General features: G+C 46.0%; 1 protein-coding gene across 11 annotated transcripts in view; it reads right to left on the bottom strand.

The window, feature by feature from the left end:
* Window positions 1-17,377, bottom strand: part of cfap61 (cilia and flagella associated protein 61) — a 383,529-nt gene that overhangs the window by 360,658 nt on the left and 5,494 nt on the right. For 10 of the 11 annotated variants that reach the window (XM_085981775.1, XM_085981777.1, XM_085981776.1 and 7 more), the window contains exon 2: window positions 806-955. The exons of the other annotated variant lie outside the window; for it this stretch is intronic. In XM_085981775.1, the coding sequence (XP_085837901.1) occupies window positions 806-948 (143 nt within the window). In that variant the 5' untranslated portion in view covers window positions 949-955. The remainder of the gene's footprint in view (window positions 1-805; window positions 956-17,377) is intronic. 11 annotated transcript variants of the gene reach the window in all.

The following is a 17,377-nucleotide window of genomic DNA, read 5'->3' as shown; positions in this document are numbered from 1 at the left end:
ATTTTAACTCTCCATTCCACTCCCACTCTCTCCTCGGCCTTCTACACTGTTCCAATGAAGATCAACGCAAGCTCGAGGAACAGCACCTCATCTTCTGATTAGGCACTTTACAACCTTCCGGCCTCAACATTGAGTTCAACAACTTCAGATCATAACCACCGTTCCCATTTTGTCAGACAGCTGGTGCTGGTAATGGTTCTGCCATTTACACCTCCTCTGGACCCGTCTTTTGTTTCTTTATTGTCCCATTTCTTTATTGTGCCATCCTCCTTTTGCCTAGCACCATCATCCCTTTTGTCATTTAATCACTCCTGCCCTGCAACCTATCACAGACCTTCTCTTTTATTCTTTCCTCCACCCAACCCATTTTTTCCTGGCTCTGTACTTGCTTATAAACTACTAACTCTCTAACTTCTTCCAGTTCTGATGAAAGGTCATCGACCTGAAACAGGAACTCTGTTTCTCTCTCCACAGATGCTACTTGACCTGCTGGGTGTTTCCAGCAATTTCTGTTTTTATTTTATAATAATAAATTGTTGGCCTCCCCTTCCAGATGGAGAAAAGTACAGGAAAGGGCACCATGATATAGGGCGAAGTGAGCTCTGAAATAGGTGCATGCCTGTTAATCCCAACATTTGTTTGCAATCGTTCCTGTGTAGCCCTGGAACTTTAGCACAGGAATAAAACAATTTGAGCTGTAATTATTTCCAACAGGTGACCTTTTTGTCCTCACAGTTGCAGTGCTTCTATGGAAACTGCTTATCTATGGCCTTAGTACTGGACATTCTTTATTACATATACATACAGCAGATAGAGGACATTAATTCTTCCAAACATGGTGTTTGTATTTGGGGTGAAGAGTTTCGTAATTTGATGAGCATCTCGAGATTCTGATCGTCTGACATTTATTACCAGGCTTCCTCCACTTGTAGCATATATAGTTGGCATCGTGGTTCTGTAAAAGAGTTTACAGACATGGAACTAAAAGTTACAGCATTTCATGAGGCTCAAAGTTGTAACAGCTGCAATTTGGCAGTTAGAACAAACTTTTCTGTCACACGTATTCATACACATAAATTGAAAGGATATGATCATTATATACAAAAGCATTTAAAATAACCTACCTACAATAGCCACTATATTTCCAAGGAGGTAAATTAACTATTGTGGCGGAGCCACCAAAGGACTCAGAGCGGTTGTACATAATTCCTTTAACAGCAATGTAGTTACTGTCTGTGCCTGTACCTTTAATTACACTGTTTGACTGTACAATGTCTAGTTACCTTTACAGCGCGGTTTCAACGTGATGATGTCATGCCGTTAGTCACGTGATGCCCCAATGGCGGGAAGAACGTGATGACGTCATGACGTCAGTCTTCTGACCAGAGGATCAGTCCTCGTGGAGCCCTCAAGGAGAGTAGACCTGCAATTGATGTGTTCTAGCAGTTTCCAGTTTAAACTTGTTTCGTTTCATTAAAGTTCATTGTTTTAATTGCCTGAGTCGAACTCAGTCTTTTTGATAGGAACCTCCGTTCCTACACTATTACACATTGCAAGTCTCAATTAAAAGATACTGAGTCATTATTATTTTTTAGGCGGAAATAGCAGTTGAGGTGATCAAAGACAACTGCCACATTTCCTCTCCAATCCAACTACAGACTGGTAGGATGGCTTTGAGTTCCTAAGTGAACTAAGTTTGGGCCATTTCAACAAAATTCCTAATGGATTGAAGTAAAAAAAACTGGCCATAATCAATATAAATTGTCAATTTCACTTAAACATTTTGTATTTGTTCTCAGAATGTGCTGGACGCAAGCAAGGTCACAATTATTGCCCATTCCTAGTTGTCTTGAGACAATGATGGTGGGCCTTCTCCTTGAACCACTTCAGTTCTTGTAGTGATGGTGCTCCCCAATGGTGTTAGGTAGCACGTTCTAGGATGCTGCCCTACCAATGAGGAAGCAACAGTGATAACATGGATTGTTTCATCATTAGAGGAGTTGCGAATGGAGTTGAACATTGTGGAAACATCCTGAAATGACAGCGGGATGGTCAAAGATGAAGCAGCTGAAGATGGCTGGGCGCAGCAACTCCCTTAGTGATATCCTGTATTTGGCTCTGGTGAGGCTATATCAGGAGTACTGCATGCAGTTTTGGTCTCCTTATTTCAAAAAGGATATTCAGTTACTGGAGGGGCTACAGAGTAGGGCTACACAGTTGCTCCTAGAACTTAAGAGAAAAAATTATGAGGAAAGATTGAATACCCTAGGTCTTTTCTTTCTTGAAAAGAGAAGACTGAGGGGATATGATAGAAGTGCTTAACATTATGAAAGGTTTTGGAAAAATTGGATCCAAGTAAGCTTTTCTAACATGCATAAAATGTAAGCACAAGGGGTCATATTAAAGGCAGCAAAAGGAAATAGGAAATTCAGGAGGAACTTTTTACTAAAAGGGTGGTATGTACGTGGAATAGATATCCAGCATGGGTGGTGGAACAAGAAACCCTAATGAGTTTCAAGTAGGAACTAGAAAGGTTTGTCAACAAATAGGATTCAGGATTATTAGAAATGCATCCAGGCAATACAGCGTATAGGTGGGCTAGATGGATCAAAAGTCTTTTCCTGTTTGAAACTGTTACTATGGCTTTGATGACTGGCCTTCGACAACCAGAACCATCTTCCTTTGCATCAAGTATGATGACTTCAGCCACTGAAGATTTTCCCCTTTCACCCCCATTGACTTCAGCTTTGCTAGAATGACTATGTGCCACATTGAGTTGAATGCTGCCTTGATGTCACAAGGGCAACTACTCTCATCAAGCCTCTGGCATTCAGCTCTTGCATTCATGTCTGGATCATGGCTGTGATTAAGTCTGAAGCTGAGTGGTTCTGGTAGAACCCAAACTGAACACTGGTGATCAGGTAATTGATGAATGGCTGTTGCTCAATTACACTATCGATGACACCTTCCATCATTTCTCTGATGATGGAGAGGAGACTGATAAGGCAGTAATTGGTCAGGTTAGGCTTATCATGATTTTTGTGGCTAAGACATACCTGGCAATCTTGTACATTGCCAGGTAGATACCAATGTCATAGCTGTACTATAACAGCTTGTCTAGGAGAGAGGCTAGGTCTGGTGCATATGTCATCAGCATTACAGCAGGATGTCATCAGGATCCATATGTTATGTTCAGTGCATCTAACCACTTTCTAATGTCATGTAGAGCAAACTGAATTGGCTGAACACTGGTATCTATGATAGTGAGGACCTCGGGAGGAGGCCGAGTAGAATTGTCCACTTGGCACTTTTGGCTGAAGACACTTGCAAACACTTCAGCCTTGTCTCTTGCATTGAGGATGGGGATGTTCATGGATCCTCCACCTCCTGTTAGTTGCCTGGCTGTTCGCCACCATTCACAACAGGACATGGTAGGACTAGAGAGATTTTCTGTGAACCGTTGGTTGCTTAGTTCTGTCTATAGCCTGCTACTTTTGGTGCTTAGCATGTAGGAAACCCTGTGTAGCAGCTTCACTAGGGCCGTATCTCATTCTAAGGTATGCCTGGTGCTATTCCTGGAATACTTTTCTACACTCCACACCGAAGTGTTTCGAGAGACTGGTCTTAGCCCACATCAAAGCCAGTGTTCCTGCCTCCCTTGACCAACACCAGTTTGCCTATCGGGCAAACAGATCAACGGAGGATGCAATCACTACTGCTCTTCACTCGGCACTGAATCACCTAGATGGTAAGGAGACCTACATCAGAATGTTGTTTATAGACTACAGCTCAGCATTCAACACTATCGTCCCCAACAAGCTGGCCACCAAACTCCAAACCCTTGGCCTGAACACTTCCCTCTGCAACTGGACCCTGGACTTCCTAACAAACAGACCCCAGTCTGTCAAATTAGGCAACCACACCTCCCCCCCCCGACCCTGAACACGGGGGCCCCACAAGGATGTGTGCTGAGCCCCCTCCTCTACTCCCTCTTCACCCACGACTGTGTGGCTGTTAATGGTTCCAACACCATCATCAAGTTTGCGGATGATACCACGGTAGTAGGCCAGATCACCAACAACGATGAGTCAGCCTACAGGGAGGAGGTCCAGCATCTCGTGAAGTGGTGCGCCGACAACAACCTGGCCCTTAACACCAGGAAAACAAAGGAAATAATCGTGGACTTCAGGAAGTCCAAAGGCAGAAGTCACACCCCCATCCACATCAATGGGGCGGAGGTGGAAAGGGTGGCCAGCTTTAAGTTCCTCGGAGTCCACATCACGGAAGACCTCTCCTGGTCCCTCAACACCTCCTCTCTGGTGAAGAAGGCCCAGCAGCGCCTATATTTCTTGAGGAGGCTGAAGGGATGTAATCTGTCACCCCCGATCCTCTCTAACTTCTACCGCTGCACTATAGAGAGCATCCTGACAAACTGTATCATGGTATGGTACGGCGGCTGTAGCTCCCATGACCGGAAAGCCCTGCAGCGGGTAGTCAAAACTGCCCAACGCATTACCGGCACCCGGCTACCGACCATAGAACATATATATTAGAAACGCTGCCTACGGAGGGCACGGACCATCATCAAAGACCCTACCCACCCCAGCCACAGTCTGTTCGCCCTCCTACCATCTGGAAGACGCTACAGATGCATTCGCACCCGTACGACCAGATTTAGGAACAGCTTCTTTCCCAGGGCTGTCATCCTACTGAACTCCACAAATAAACACTAAAGCCTGCACATCTGCCGATGCACTTTATTATGGTCATATTTATGCTAATATATATGTACAAATGTATGTTGAAATGTTTAAGTGTCCTAATCCAAATTGTACACTCTCGGGAGCCGCAAGCCTACGTTTCGTTGTACTGCACTTGTGCACTAACAATGACAATAAAAGTTGATTTGATTTGATTTGATTTGATTTGATTTGATTTGAACCGGTGTTGGTCTCCTGATTTGATGGTAATCAAGGATTGAGGGTGTGCTGAGCCACGAGGTTACAGATTGTGGTGATATACAATTCTGCTGCTGATAATGGTGCACAGCCCCTCATGGATGCCCAATTTTGGGCTGTTAGATGTTCTTAGACTGTCCCACTCATCGCACTGGTAATATCACACTACATGATAGAGAATATCCCTGCCACAAACTCCGTTCCCTAGCCACCGACTCCACCCCTCACCCTAGCCACTGTCTGAGGCTGAACCGGACTGTTTGCAACCTTGGTGTCCTATTTGACCGAGCTGAGCTTCCAACCCCATATCTTCTCCAACACCAGGAATGCCTATTTCCACCTCCATAACATCGCCCGTCTCCGCCCCTGCCTTAGCTCATCTGCTGCTGAAACCCTCATCCATGCCTTTGTTACCTCTAGGCTCATGTATTCCAATGCTCTCCAGGACGGCCTCCCACCTTGCACCCTCCAAAACTATGTACCCGTGTCCTAACTCACACCGTCCCGTTCACCCATCACCCATGCTCACTGACCTACATTGGCTCCCAGTATGGCAACAGCCCGATTTAAAAATTCTCATCCTTGTTTTCAAATCCCTCCATGGCCTCACCCCTCCCTATCTCCGTAACCTCCTCCAGCCCTACAACCATGGTCCCGATAAGATGTGCAGCCTTGCAGCAGTCTGGATGTCCCGCGCAGGCTGCTCACCTGCTTTTACATGGAAGAAACCGTGCATGCGCAAAAATTTTAATGGGCCGCACAGCCAGTTAAAGGGGCCGCGCACGAAAGTAAAAAATTAAAGGGAACATTGCCTACAACCCTCCGAGAACTTTGCACTCCTCCAATTCTGGCCTCTTACGCATCCCCAATTTTCATCACTCCACCATTGGCGGCTGTGCCTTCTGCTGCCTAGGCCCTAAGCTCTGGAATTCGCTCCCTAACCCTCTCCACTTCTCTACCACTCCCCCTTTCAGATGTTCCTTAAAACCTAGCTCTTTGATCAAGCTGTTGCTCACCTGTCTTACTGTCTCCTTTTGTGGCTCGGTGTCAAATTTTGTTTGATAATTGCTCCTGTGAAGTGCCCTGGGACGTTTTACTACATTAGAGACACTATAGAAATGCAAGCTGTTGTTTTTGGCTGATAATCCAGTACCATAACCAGTAGGCTACTCATGCATAAACATAGCTGGTATAGAAAATCCAACTGTCACGTTTGTGTAGGATAGTATAAATACACTGTTGGGACTCCGGCAAAGGAAGTCACCTCTGCATCTGGCATACTATACCTACACTGAAATGCTGATGCGGTATTCCTCAGCACTGACAGTCTTCGCCTCAGTGAACATAAATTTATATTTTCTGGTGACGTTTTATGAGTAATAAGGAGTGCTCTAAATCCAATAAAAACAACTCATACAGAATAAGCAGGTTTGTAGCAACTGCATAGTATATACATTCTCTACTTCAGAGTTAAGCTTGCTGAAGATTACGGGAACAAGGAACAAATGCCATATACCATAGAAAGACCAAGTAAAGCTAAAAACAGATTTGTGCCGGAATATATTCCTAGTCGCATTCTAATGACCTCATGTAATAACTAATGCAATTATTGTGATTTGGCTGCTCTAGTGATACGGTTTCTTGTGCCTAGCACAAAGGATCACTTCCACAGACATGCCCACACTTCTATAAATTAAAACTTGACCTTACGTGTGAAGTAATCTACAAGGTAGCATGCTCAGAGTGAACGATAAACCTTTTACACTGCTGATCTCATCGAATATAGTGCACGATGCTTAATCCTCTCCAATTTCTTTGATTATATGCACAAATAACACACTGACAGACGGTATCTCTCAGGCTATAAACTATGAATCTAATAAACTAATGTTTATTAAGAAATTAAATTAAACAAAAACAAAAGCAAACACAGTAGATTTCATGAGGTTACAATATAGGAGACTTGCTTCCTCACCAGTAAGAAAGAGTTTGTATATATAGTGTGTTTCACAACCTTAGGACATCCATCACAGCAATTTATATAGCAGAACATGTAAACAGAGAGCTCAAATCAAGGAACACACCACAAGTTCCCAGTTAGGAGAATATGAGAAGCTGTTCAATAGATAGAAATGAAACAACTTGAGAAAAGAGAAAGTAGGTAAAGCAAATATTTAATAAATATTTGACCACATGTCCACTTAATGAAACAACCCACTTAGTTGCCATACTGAAAATAAATTCATGTTCAGAGCCACATTCAAGAGGCACGAACTCTTGTTGCTGGCACTGCAGAGCCCCTTTATCAGCGGGGTGGGTAAATATGGAAACAGTGATAGTCTACCTGCTGCATCATCCTGGCTATAATTCAAGAACTTCCAACATTATTATTAATAATAGTGTAGTGGCGCTTCTTAGTTTCCAAACAGGCAGGCCACTGGGCTGTGGGGCTTTTAACATCGAGTAGACGCGTGTCGAAATAAAACGTTCCCAAACGTAGCTTTGTCTTTTAAACGGTTTACTATAACACTTAACAAACAGAATTACAAAGCAAACACGTATAAACAAACACGGTCAAAAACTGTACTGCTCCAAACCTCACAGCTTCTGCCTCTTTCACCACGTGCAGTTTAAACTGTGAAATGGCTGCACCCAATGTGTGGCTTAGGGACTGTTCCATTGTGGCAAGAATGAAGGGGGTGTCGGACTATACTACTGGAGCAAGAAAATAGGGGGTTTCTTAATACAATAAGTCGTTCAGGTAAATTAACTGTATTATGCCATTTAGCCACTATTTTAAAGTATTTTCTTAAGCTTTTATGGCTCTTACATTCCGGCCCCTAATTGACTAGGCACATGAAGCATATCAATTACTCAAACATTAAGAGTCATAAACTAATGAGTTCAACATATTTACAATACAAGTGTCCACTTTTTTCTTTCGTTCAGGAGCTTTTCACGCTGCTTCTTGTAGCAGGCAGAGCTTTGTGATCGGTCTCTCCAGGGTACTGGTCTTGGTTTGCAAACAGACGCGACGAACGACGCCTCTGGAGTCTGGCATGGTCTTAATTATTTTTCCCATCAACCAAGAATTTCTAGGGGCTGAATCATCCACAATTAAGACAATGTCTCCGACGATGAAGTTCCTCTTTATTTTGGACCATTTTTGACACTCCTGTAGCAGAGGTAAGTATTCTTTTGTCCATCTGGTCCAGAAGAGGTCTGACATATACTGAACTTGCCTCCACTTCCGACGGGCATACAGATCTTCCTTTTTGAAGACTCCCGGGGCATGGCTGGCTGTGTTTTCAACAACGACAGGTGGTTCGGAGTCAGGGATTCGAGGTCATTGGGATCATCTGATGTCTTGGTTATCGGTCGGTCATTAATGATGGCTTCGACCTCGCACAGAACGGTTTGGAGTCCCTCGTCGTCCAGCGCTTGCTGCTTCAGTACAGAACTGAGAAGTTTTCTTACGGTGCGTATCTGTCTTTCCCAGACACCTCCGTGGTGGGATGCAGCCGGAGGATTGAAGATCCACTTAATTCCTGTTTGCATCATGGCTTCCTGTATTTTAAGCTGATTCCAACCTTCAATAGCTTCCCGTAGTTCTCTCTCCGCTCCGACGAAATTAGTGCCATTATCAGAACGCATAATGGACACCTGTCCTCTTCTACAGACAAAGCGCCGCAAGGCATTAATACAGGAATCAGTGTCAAGCGTGTGTGCCACCTCAATATGAATTGCTCTGATGGTCAAACAAGTGAAAAGCACACCATATCTCTTGACAAGGCTCCGTCCTCGCTTTACCTCGAAAGGCCCGAAATAGTCCACCCCTACGTTTGTAAATGGGGGCTTGTCTGGTAACAAACGGTCTTCAGGCAGGTCTGCCATTTTCTGCTCCCCAGCTCTAGCGTGTAACCGTCTGCAAACAATACATTCAGAGAGTATTTTTCTTATTACGGAATTAGCTCCTGGAATCCAGTATCTTTGTCTTAGCTTCGCAAGCACGTGATTCCTCCCACTGTGTCCAATACTCTGGTGTATATGCTGAAGAATGAGAGTAGCAACCCGGAGGTCCTTAGAAAGGATAGCAGGATGCTTGGCCTCCTCTGGCATAGCAGATTTGTTTAGTCTCCCTCCCACCCTCAGTACTCCATCTTGCAGTGTAGGGTCCAGCTTGTAGATATGACTACCTTTCTTGATTGGAGTATTTTGCTGTAGAGCTTCGGTTTCTTCTGGGTATCTTTGTCTTTGACTGAAGCAAACTATCTCCTTCTCAGCCTTGGCCAAATCCTCCACGGTCAATGAATTCTTGCTCAATGTGGTCTTGTGCTGATGCATATACTGCTGTAGAAGCATTCTCTGCTTATCAGGGTTACTTTCAGACTGACTGATAGTGGCTCGGTACTCTTTTCTCTTACCGCTCAGGTGTAGGAGCAACTCTTTCAACCTTAGAAACCATGCAACTGCTTTCCTCAACTGGTGCCATCCTGAGAAATGGTTAACAAGCTTGTTCACTGTGTCAAAGTTCTCTTTCGTAGTTATGAAATTTACTGTGACTGATCTCTTGACTTCGACGTCGTCTTCAGTAATCTGACTTGGCATATCTGGTCTTTCTGGCCATGATCTCTCTGTTTCCAGCAGATAACTTGGGCCTTGTATCCAAGTTTCGCTCCTCGTGAAGTTTTCAGCCTTCAATCCCCGTGAGGCTTGATCTGCTGGGTTTAATGAGGTGTTTACATACCTCCATTGAGATGGTTGTGTAGCTTCTCTAATGGATGAGATTCTGTTTGCTACGAAGGTCTTGAAGCGTATCTTCTCATTCTCTATATACTTCAGCACCGTCGTGCTATCCGTCCAGAAGACAGATTCTTCTAATGGGAGCTGTAACTCTTTACGCATCACCTGGTCAACTTTAACTGCAACAACCGCTGCCGTCAATTCCAGTCTCGGGATGGTGACCTGCTTCAGCGGAGCCACCCTGGATTTTCCCATGAGGAAGGCACAATGTTTCTGGCCCTGTTGATTTGTCGGCAAGAGGTAGGTAGCCGTGCCATAGCCGTCCGAGAAATGATGTAGTTGAGCCGTCTTTGTAACTCCAAAACTCGCGGGCTTGATGCATCTACTGACGTTGAAGCTAGAAAGTTGTTGCAAATCTGTCAGCCGTCTGTGCCATCTCTGAGCTTGACCTTCTGGGATATCTTCATCCCATCCTCTCTTGTCTCTACACAGCTCTCGTAGCATTGGCTTCACCGGCAGAATGAGTGGTGCCAGGAATCCGAGAGGGTCGTAGATGGAACTGACCACGGAGAGAATCCCTCGTCTTGTGGATGGTCTTTCGTTCACCATCATCCTGAAGTTGAACGTGTCTGACTCGATGCACCATTGTACACCAAGAGCTCTCTCGATAGGAAGGACATCGTGGCTCAGGTCCAGATCTTTGACTTCAGTGGCTCTTTCCTTTTCTGGGATAGAAGCTAGAACTGCTCTGCTGTTGCTTATCCACTTAGTTAGATGGAATCCTCCATTCGAACACAGAGTTCTAAGGTCTCTTGACAGTGCGATGGCATCGTCTTCTGTTGACATGGACTTCAGACAGTCATCGACATAAAAGTTTCTGAAGATTGTCTCCACAGCCTCGGATGGTGCTTTGCCCTTGCCATCTTCTGCAGTTTTTCTGAGAGCGTAGCTTGCACAGCTGGGAGATGATGTGGCTCCAAACAGGTGTACGGCCATTCTACATTCCACCATCGCTTCACTAACGTCGCCATCTGGCCACCAAAGGAAGCGCAGAAGATCAGCATCTTCGTCAGGGATTCTGACTTGGTAGAACATTGATTCTATGTCTGCCATCATGGCAACGAGCTCTTGTCTAAACCTAGTCAAGACGCCAATGAGGGTATTAGTAAGATCAGGACCTTGAAGCAGCTGGTCATTCAATGAAGTTCCTCTGAATGAGGCGGCGCAGTCAAACACTACGCGGATCTTTTTCTTCTTTGGGTGATACACCCCGTGATGAGGAATGTACCAGACCCTTCCATCGTCTCTGTTCAACTGTTCTTCGGGCACTTTTACAGCATAGCCTTTCGCTATGATGTTTCTCATGAAGTCTTTGTAGTCTTCGTGAAAGTCGGGGTTCTTGTTCAGCTTTCTCTTTAGACTGATGGCGCGTTGCTCTGCTATGCAGCGATTGTTCGGCATCTTCGCGGTCTGTCTTCTCAGTGGCAAACCAATGTGATAGTGGCCATCAATGAACTGTGTAGACCTTGTCATCAAACCCATGAACTGATGGTCTTCTTGTGACATCTCTGTCTTTTCCTCACAGCTGCGTTCTGAGAAGTCTGCGTTGAACTGCTGTATCAACAGCTCTTCAATGCTTGCGATAGAGATGCGATTAACTGTGACGTTTTGTCGTTCCTCCTTGTTCGACTTGTGGCCATCATCTCTCCTTACCGGTCCATTGATTACCCATCCAAGGGCTGTCCTGACGGCGTAGGGTCCGTCATCCTTGCTGTTTATCACCTGCCATGGCTCCATAGTTTTGTAGGCATTGGTTCCAATTAATAGGCCAATTTCTGCTTCAATGTATGGGAGACGCACCTTTTCTAGGTAGGGCCATCTATCCACATCCTTCTGCAGGGCTAGGTTCCCTATTCTAACAGGAATCTCCCTCTGTGTGAAAACATTAGGCAGGTCTATGAAGTCCTTCTCTTCAAGTCCACACACTTCTAGGTCTGACAGGATATAACTTTGCATTGACTTCTCACGACCCATGGTGCGTAATAGGATTTCTGTTCTTCTGCCTCTAACGTTCAGCTGTCGCATGAGTGATTCTGTGCAGAACTTTGCTGAACTACCTGGATCCATGAAGGCGTAAGTCTCCACAACCTTCTCACTCCTCTTAGACTTGATCCTTACTGGTACGATGGCAAGAATACAGTCACTGTCACCGGCCCCAGTGAGTCCACAAGTCTCTGGTTCTAGCGACACCAGAGCACTTGAAACAACCTTCTCGTCGGTATTGTTTTCTTCACTCTTCTTAGAGACTTGTTCTTCTTTATGGATATGCAGCAGACTGGGATGTTTCCGAGTGCACTCTCTGCATGTTGTTCTTTGCTTACAGTTTCTACTCAGGTGCCCCTGAGAGAGACATCCAAAACATAGGCCGTTGTACTTCAGGAATTCGATTCTGTCCTTATGTGGCTGTGCTTTGATGTCGCTGCAGAAATCCAATGTATGATTCTTCTGGCAGAATAAGCATGGCTTCTGAAAGGCATTAGCAGGCGTCACTGTGCTGCTCTTTTTGGGAGATGAGTTCTGGGGCCTTTCTTCCTCGGCCTGAGTGACGATAGTTGCAAAGCTGCTTCCCCTGGAACCACCTTTCCTGAGAGTCTTTGATTCAGCAGGCTTGGCTTTCACTCTTCCATCGGTGGTCGGGCTGACATCCTGGATGTTTCCAAACAATGGGTCCCTAGCAATTTTAGCCTGTTTGTCTATGAAATTCACTAAGTCTGCAAACCTGGCTCTACTTTTCCGTCTCTCCATTATCTCAAAGGCTGTTCTTCTCCATTGTTCTCTCATCCTGTAAGGAAGCTTAGAGATGACGATTCTCATAGTCGTAGGATTGTCCATCTCTTCCATGAATTCAACATCCTCCATGGTGTTGCGACATCCTATGAGGAAGAGAACATATGCGTTCAATGCCTCTCCGTCTTCCGATCTGATCTGTGGCCACTTGGTAGCCTTTTCGATATATGCAGTGGCTATCTTCAGCTCGTTACCATAGTGCTCCTGCAGCAACTTCCTGGCTTCTATGTATCCCCGGTCCGGTCTCATGTGTTCACAGCTTCTGACCAGGTCTTGTGGTTTACCACTGGTGTACTGTCCCAGGTAGTACAACTTATCACTGCTGCTCTCTGTTTTGGAGTCAATGGCTTGTTCAAAGGATCTGATGAAGGGCTTATACTTGAGTGGGTCGCCTTGGAACACTGGTATGTCTCTTTGAGGGAGTCGAAACAGATTCTGTTGTTTTACAAGCATCTCTGTAATTTCGTTCTGACGTTGCATCACTCGGTATAGGCTTCTCCCTGTGTCTTCAGGCCTCTGGTGGTCATCAGCAGGGTCTAGTCTAGACCGTCTGACGTCTGGGGTAGCATCACGTGCTCCTGTTAGTGGAGAGGCCACTCTTCCACGCTGTAATGCCGGGGAATTGCTTTCGGGCTCTGTTGTAACTCTTGAAGGTGCCCTGGATCCAACTCTATGTGGCAACGTTGACTGGCAGTGGCTCCCGCCGTCCCGTGAGCCTTCATAATCTTCGTACGCACTCAACCTGGCATCTGAGACCTCGATAGCTGTTTTCATCTCCAGCCGTTCTTTCTTTGCCTGCACCTGGGCCCGCTGGGCCTGCACTTGGGCCTGTTGGGCCTGCACTTGGGCCTGCAGTTGGGCCTGCAGTTGAGCCTGCAGTTGGGCCTCTTCCCGTTCAAGAGCTTGCTTCTCATCTAAAGATGCTGCGCGCGCCATCAACGCCGCCCGTTCAGCCTCCGCTCTCATGCGTCGTGCCGAGCTTGTGGTAGAAGCGACTGACCTGCGTCCAGAAACAGAGCTACCTTCTTTTCGATTTTTGCTCGGTCTGGCGGAAGTCTCTGAAATGCTATCGTCTGGTCCGACTTCATCGTCAACCTTATCTTTCTCTGCTGTATCAGCATCTTGACGAATTTTTAACGTCCACTGCTCCGTGGCCTTGGTATAGTCCTTAATGCTGGTTGATTTAAGATCGAACCAGTCGTGCTGATCAGTGTTTCCCTCTTCTTCAGACAGAAGTGCTAATACATCTTCATTGAGTATATTAAATTCTTCATGCAGCTTGGAGAAATCGTAATACATCATGTCTTCAGCTTTCTTAATATTAGCATTATCTTCCATGAGACGATCAATTATCTTCATTTTTCCAGTTATCTGAACTAATTTAGCCTTCCTTGCACCTATGCTTCTATGTAACTTCTCTTCCCTTGCCTTTGGGGTGAGCTTTATTTCCCTCTTTTGGCCAGCAATCCTTCTGGCTGGGGGAAGCTCCTGGCTCCGTAAGGCCTCGGCCATTTTACCCGCAGCTCTTATTTAGCTTCTCAACAGAATGAACAAAGCAAGTAACAGTCACTGTACCTTCGCTTTCTTAAATTGTCGTCTGGCTCCGTGACCATTCATGTATACGTTCGCCGACGATTCCGTCCCTTCCTTCTTAGGGAGCTAGTTTTTGACTAATGTAGTGGCGCTTCTTAGTTTCCAAACAGGCAGGCCACTGGGCTGTGGGGCTTTTAACATCGAGTAGACGCGTGTCGAAATAAAACGTTCCCAAACGTAGCTTTGTCTTTTAAACGGTTTACTATAACACTTAACAAACAGAATTACAAAGCAAACACGTATAAACAAACACGGTCAAAAACTGTACTGCTCCAAACCTCACAGCTTCTGCCTCTTTCACCACGTGCAGTTTAAACTGTGAAATGGCTGCACCCAATGTGTGGCTTAGGGACTGTTCCATTGTGGCAAGAATGAAGGGGGTGTCGGACTATACTACTGGAGCAAGAAAATAGGGGGTTTCTTAATACAATAAGTCGTTCAGGTAAATTAACTGTATTATGCCATTTAGCCACTATTTTAAAGTATTTTCTTAAGCTTTTATGGCTCTTACAAATAGGACGTCCAAATTTGTAACACAGAACCTCCCAAAAAGGTGGATCTTATTCATTCTGAATTCACAAAATCTGCCATGTTTATAATGGCAAACTGGAGCTGAACTGTTTTATTTTTGATTTAGTTCTGGTTTGCTACCATAAACAAGCTAGATAGAACATTAAATCTAAGGGGCTAGAAATTGGCCTCCTTAGCGCCTTCTGTTATCGCCTCCAGGGGGTGATAATGGGGCGCCAAGCATATACCGACCAGGCGTGACGAGAAGATTGACTCCCGCTATATTCAGCTGGAGGTTTGCGGCGGTGGTATGGCGTTGCGCCCCGATCTCTTTCACCCGGAGATCGTGACATCATCGCCGTGCGCATGGCCCTGGTAGCACCCCAGACCCGAACTTCGGTTTCGCCCCCTGCAGCATCATCAGGCGAAAACACCGGCAGCTGCAGGAGGCGTTCATCGGGAGGCCGGGTGCTTCAGGGGCGATACTTAAAGGCGAAGTGGCCGAAGTAAGTGAAAAAAATTCTGAAATGCTCTTTATCTTTTTTTTTCGTTTCTCTTCACCAGCAATCGATCAGCCCGGCACTCTGCTGCAGTGTATCGGGCTGATCGGGCCGGATTGCAGCTGCCGTTGGGGACCAAGTAAATTTCCCTCTTGCAGAGCCTGCAGCGATGGCCCTTCCCTTTAAATGTGAGAAGTCACACAACACCAGGTTATAGTCCAACAGCTTTATTTGAAATCACAAACTTTCGGAGCGCTGCTCCTTCTTCAGGTGAAGTGGAGAAATGCATAAAGACACAGCTTATATAGTCAGAGAATCATGTCAGATGTTTACAGGTAACCTTTCCAACTGCCATTTATCACACCTCGGCAGAGAGATAATCACAGCAGTCAAAGGTGTGAATGGTGTCCAAACAGGTCAGTCAGGGAAACATTACATCAAAGAACAATGAGGTGGGGTCACAAGGGGTCAAATATTGCAGATGCTGGGGTCTGTATGAAAAACAAAAAAAGACAAAAAACATTTTTTTGGGCTGGAAATCACAGCAGGTCCGGCCGCATCTGTGTAGAGAGAACAAGCCAATGTCGACTCGAGTCTGGATGACCCTGCATCAGGTGGGGTTACATGTAGCGTGACATGAACCCAAGATCTCGGTTGAGGCCGTCCTCATGGGTGCGGAACTTGGCTATCAGTTTCTGCTCGACGATTTTGCGTTGTCGTGTGTCTCGAAGGCCACCTTGGAGAATGCTTACCCGAAGATCGGAGGCTGAATGTCCTTGACTGCTGAAGTGTTCCCCGACTGGGAGGGAACACTCCTGCCTGGTGATTGTTGCGCGGTGTCCATTCATCCGTTGTCGCAGTGTCTGCATGGTCTCGCCGATGTACCATGCTCCGGGGCATCCTTTCCTGCAACGTATGAGGTAGACAACGTTGGCCGAGTCACATGAGTATGTACCATGTACCTGGTGGGTGGTGTCCTCACGTGTGATGATGGTATCTGTGTTGATGATCTGGCATGTCTTGCAGAGGTTGCTGTGGCAGGGTTGTGTGGTGTCGTGGTCGCTGTTCTCCTGAAAGCTGGGTAATTTGCTGCGAACGATGGTCTGTTTGAGGTTAGGCGGCTGTTTGAAAGCGAGTAGTGGAGGCGTGGGGATGGCCTTAGCGAGGTGTTCGTCGTCATCGATGACATGTTGAACACCTCGCTAAGGCCATCCCCACGCCTCCACTACTCGCTTTCAAACAGCTGCCTAACCTCAAACAGACCATCGTTCGCAGCAAATTACCCAGCTTTCAGGAGAACAGCGACCACGACACCACACAACCCTGCCACAGCAACCTCTGCAAGACATGCCAGATCATCAACACAGATACCATCATCACACGTGAGGACACCACCCACCAGGTACATGGTACATACTCATGTGACTCGGCCAACGTTGTCTACCTCATACGTTGCAGGAAAGGATGCCCCGGAGCATGGTACATCGGCGAGACCATGCAGACACTGCGACAACGGATGAACGGACACCGCGCAACAATCACCAGGCAGGAGTGTTCCCTCCCAGTCGGGGAACACTTCAGCAGTCAAGGACATTCAGCCTCCGATCTTCGGGTAAGCATTCTCCAAGGTGGCCTTCGAGACACACGACAACGCAAAATCGTCGAGCAGAAACTGATAGCCAAGTTCCGCACCCATGAGGACGGCCTCAACCGAGATCTTGGGTTCATGTCACGCTACATGTAACCCCACCTGATGCAGGGTCATCCAGACTCGAGTCGACATTGGCTTGTTCTCTCTGCACAGATGCAGCCGGACCTGCTGTGATTTCCAGCCAAAAAAAATGTTTTTTGTCTGTTTTTTTGTTTTTCATACAGACCCCAGCATCTGCAATATTTGACCCCTTGTGACCCCACCTCATTGTTCTTTGATGTAATGTTTCCCTGACTGGCCTGTTTGGACACCATTCACACCTTTGACTGCTGTGATTATCTCTCTGCCGAGGTGTGATAAATGGCAGTTGGAAAGGTTACCTGTAAACATCTGACATGATTCTCTGACTATATAAGCTGTGTCTTTATGCATTTCTCCACTTCACCTGAAGAAGGAGCAGTGCTCCGAAAGCTTGTGATTTCAAATAAAGCTGTTGGACTATAACCTGGTGTTGTGTGACTTCTTACATTTGTCCACCCCAGTCCAACTCCGGCATCTCCACACCATGCCTTCCC

The sequence above is a fragment of the Somniosus microcephalus genome, chromosome 3, assembly GCF_052327205.1.
Source record: "Somniosus microcephalus isolate GS21.2 chromosome 3, FLI_Smic_1.0, whole genome shotgun sequence".
NCBI classification, from domain to species: Eukaryota; Metazoa; Chordata; class Chondrichthyes; order Squaliformes; family Somniosidae; genus Somniosus; species Somniosus microcephalus.
The sequence above is the reverse complement of the archived record's forward strand: the minus strand, read 5'-3'. Positions and strand labels throughout refer to the sequence as shown.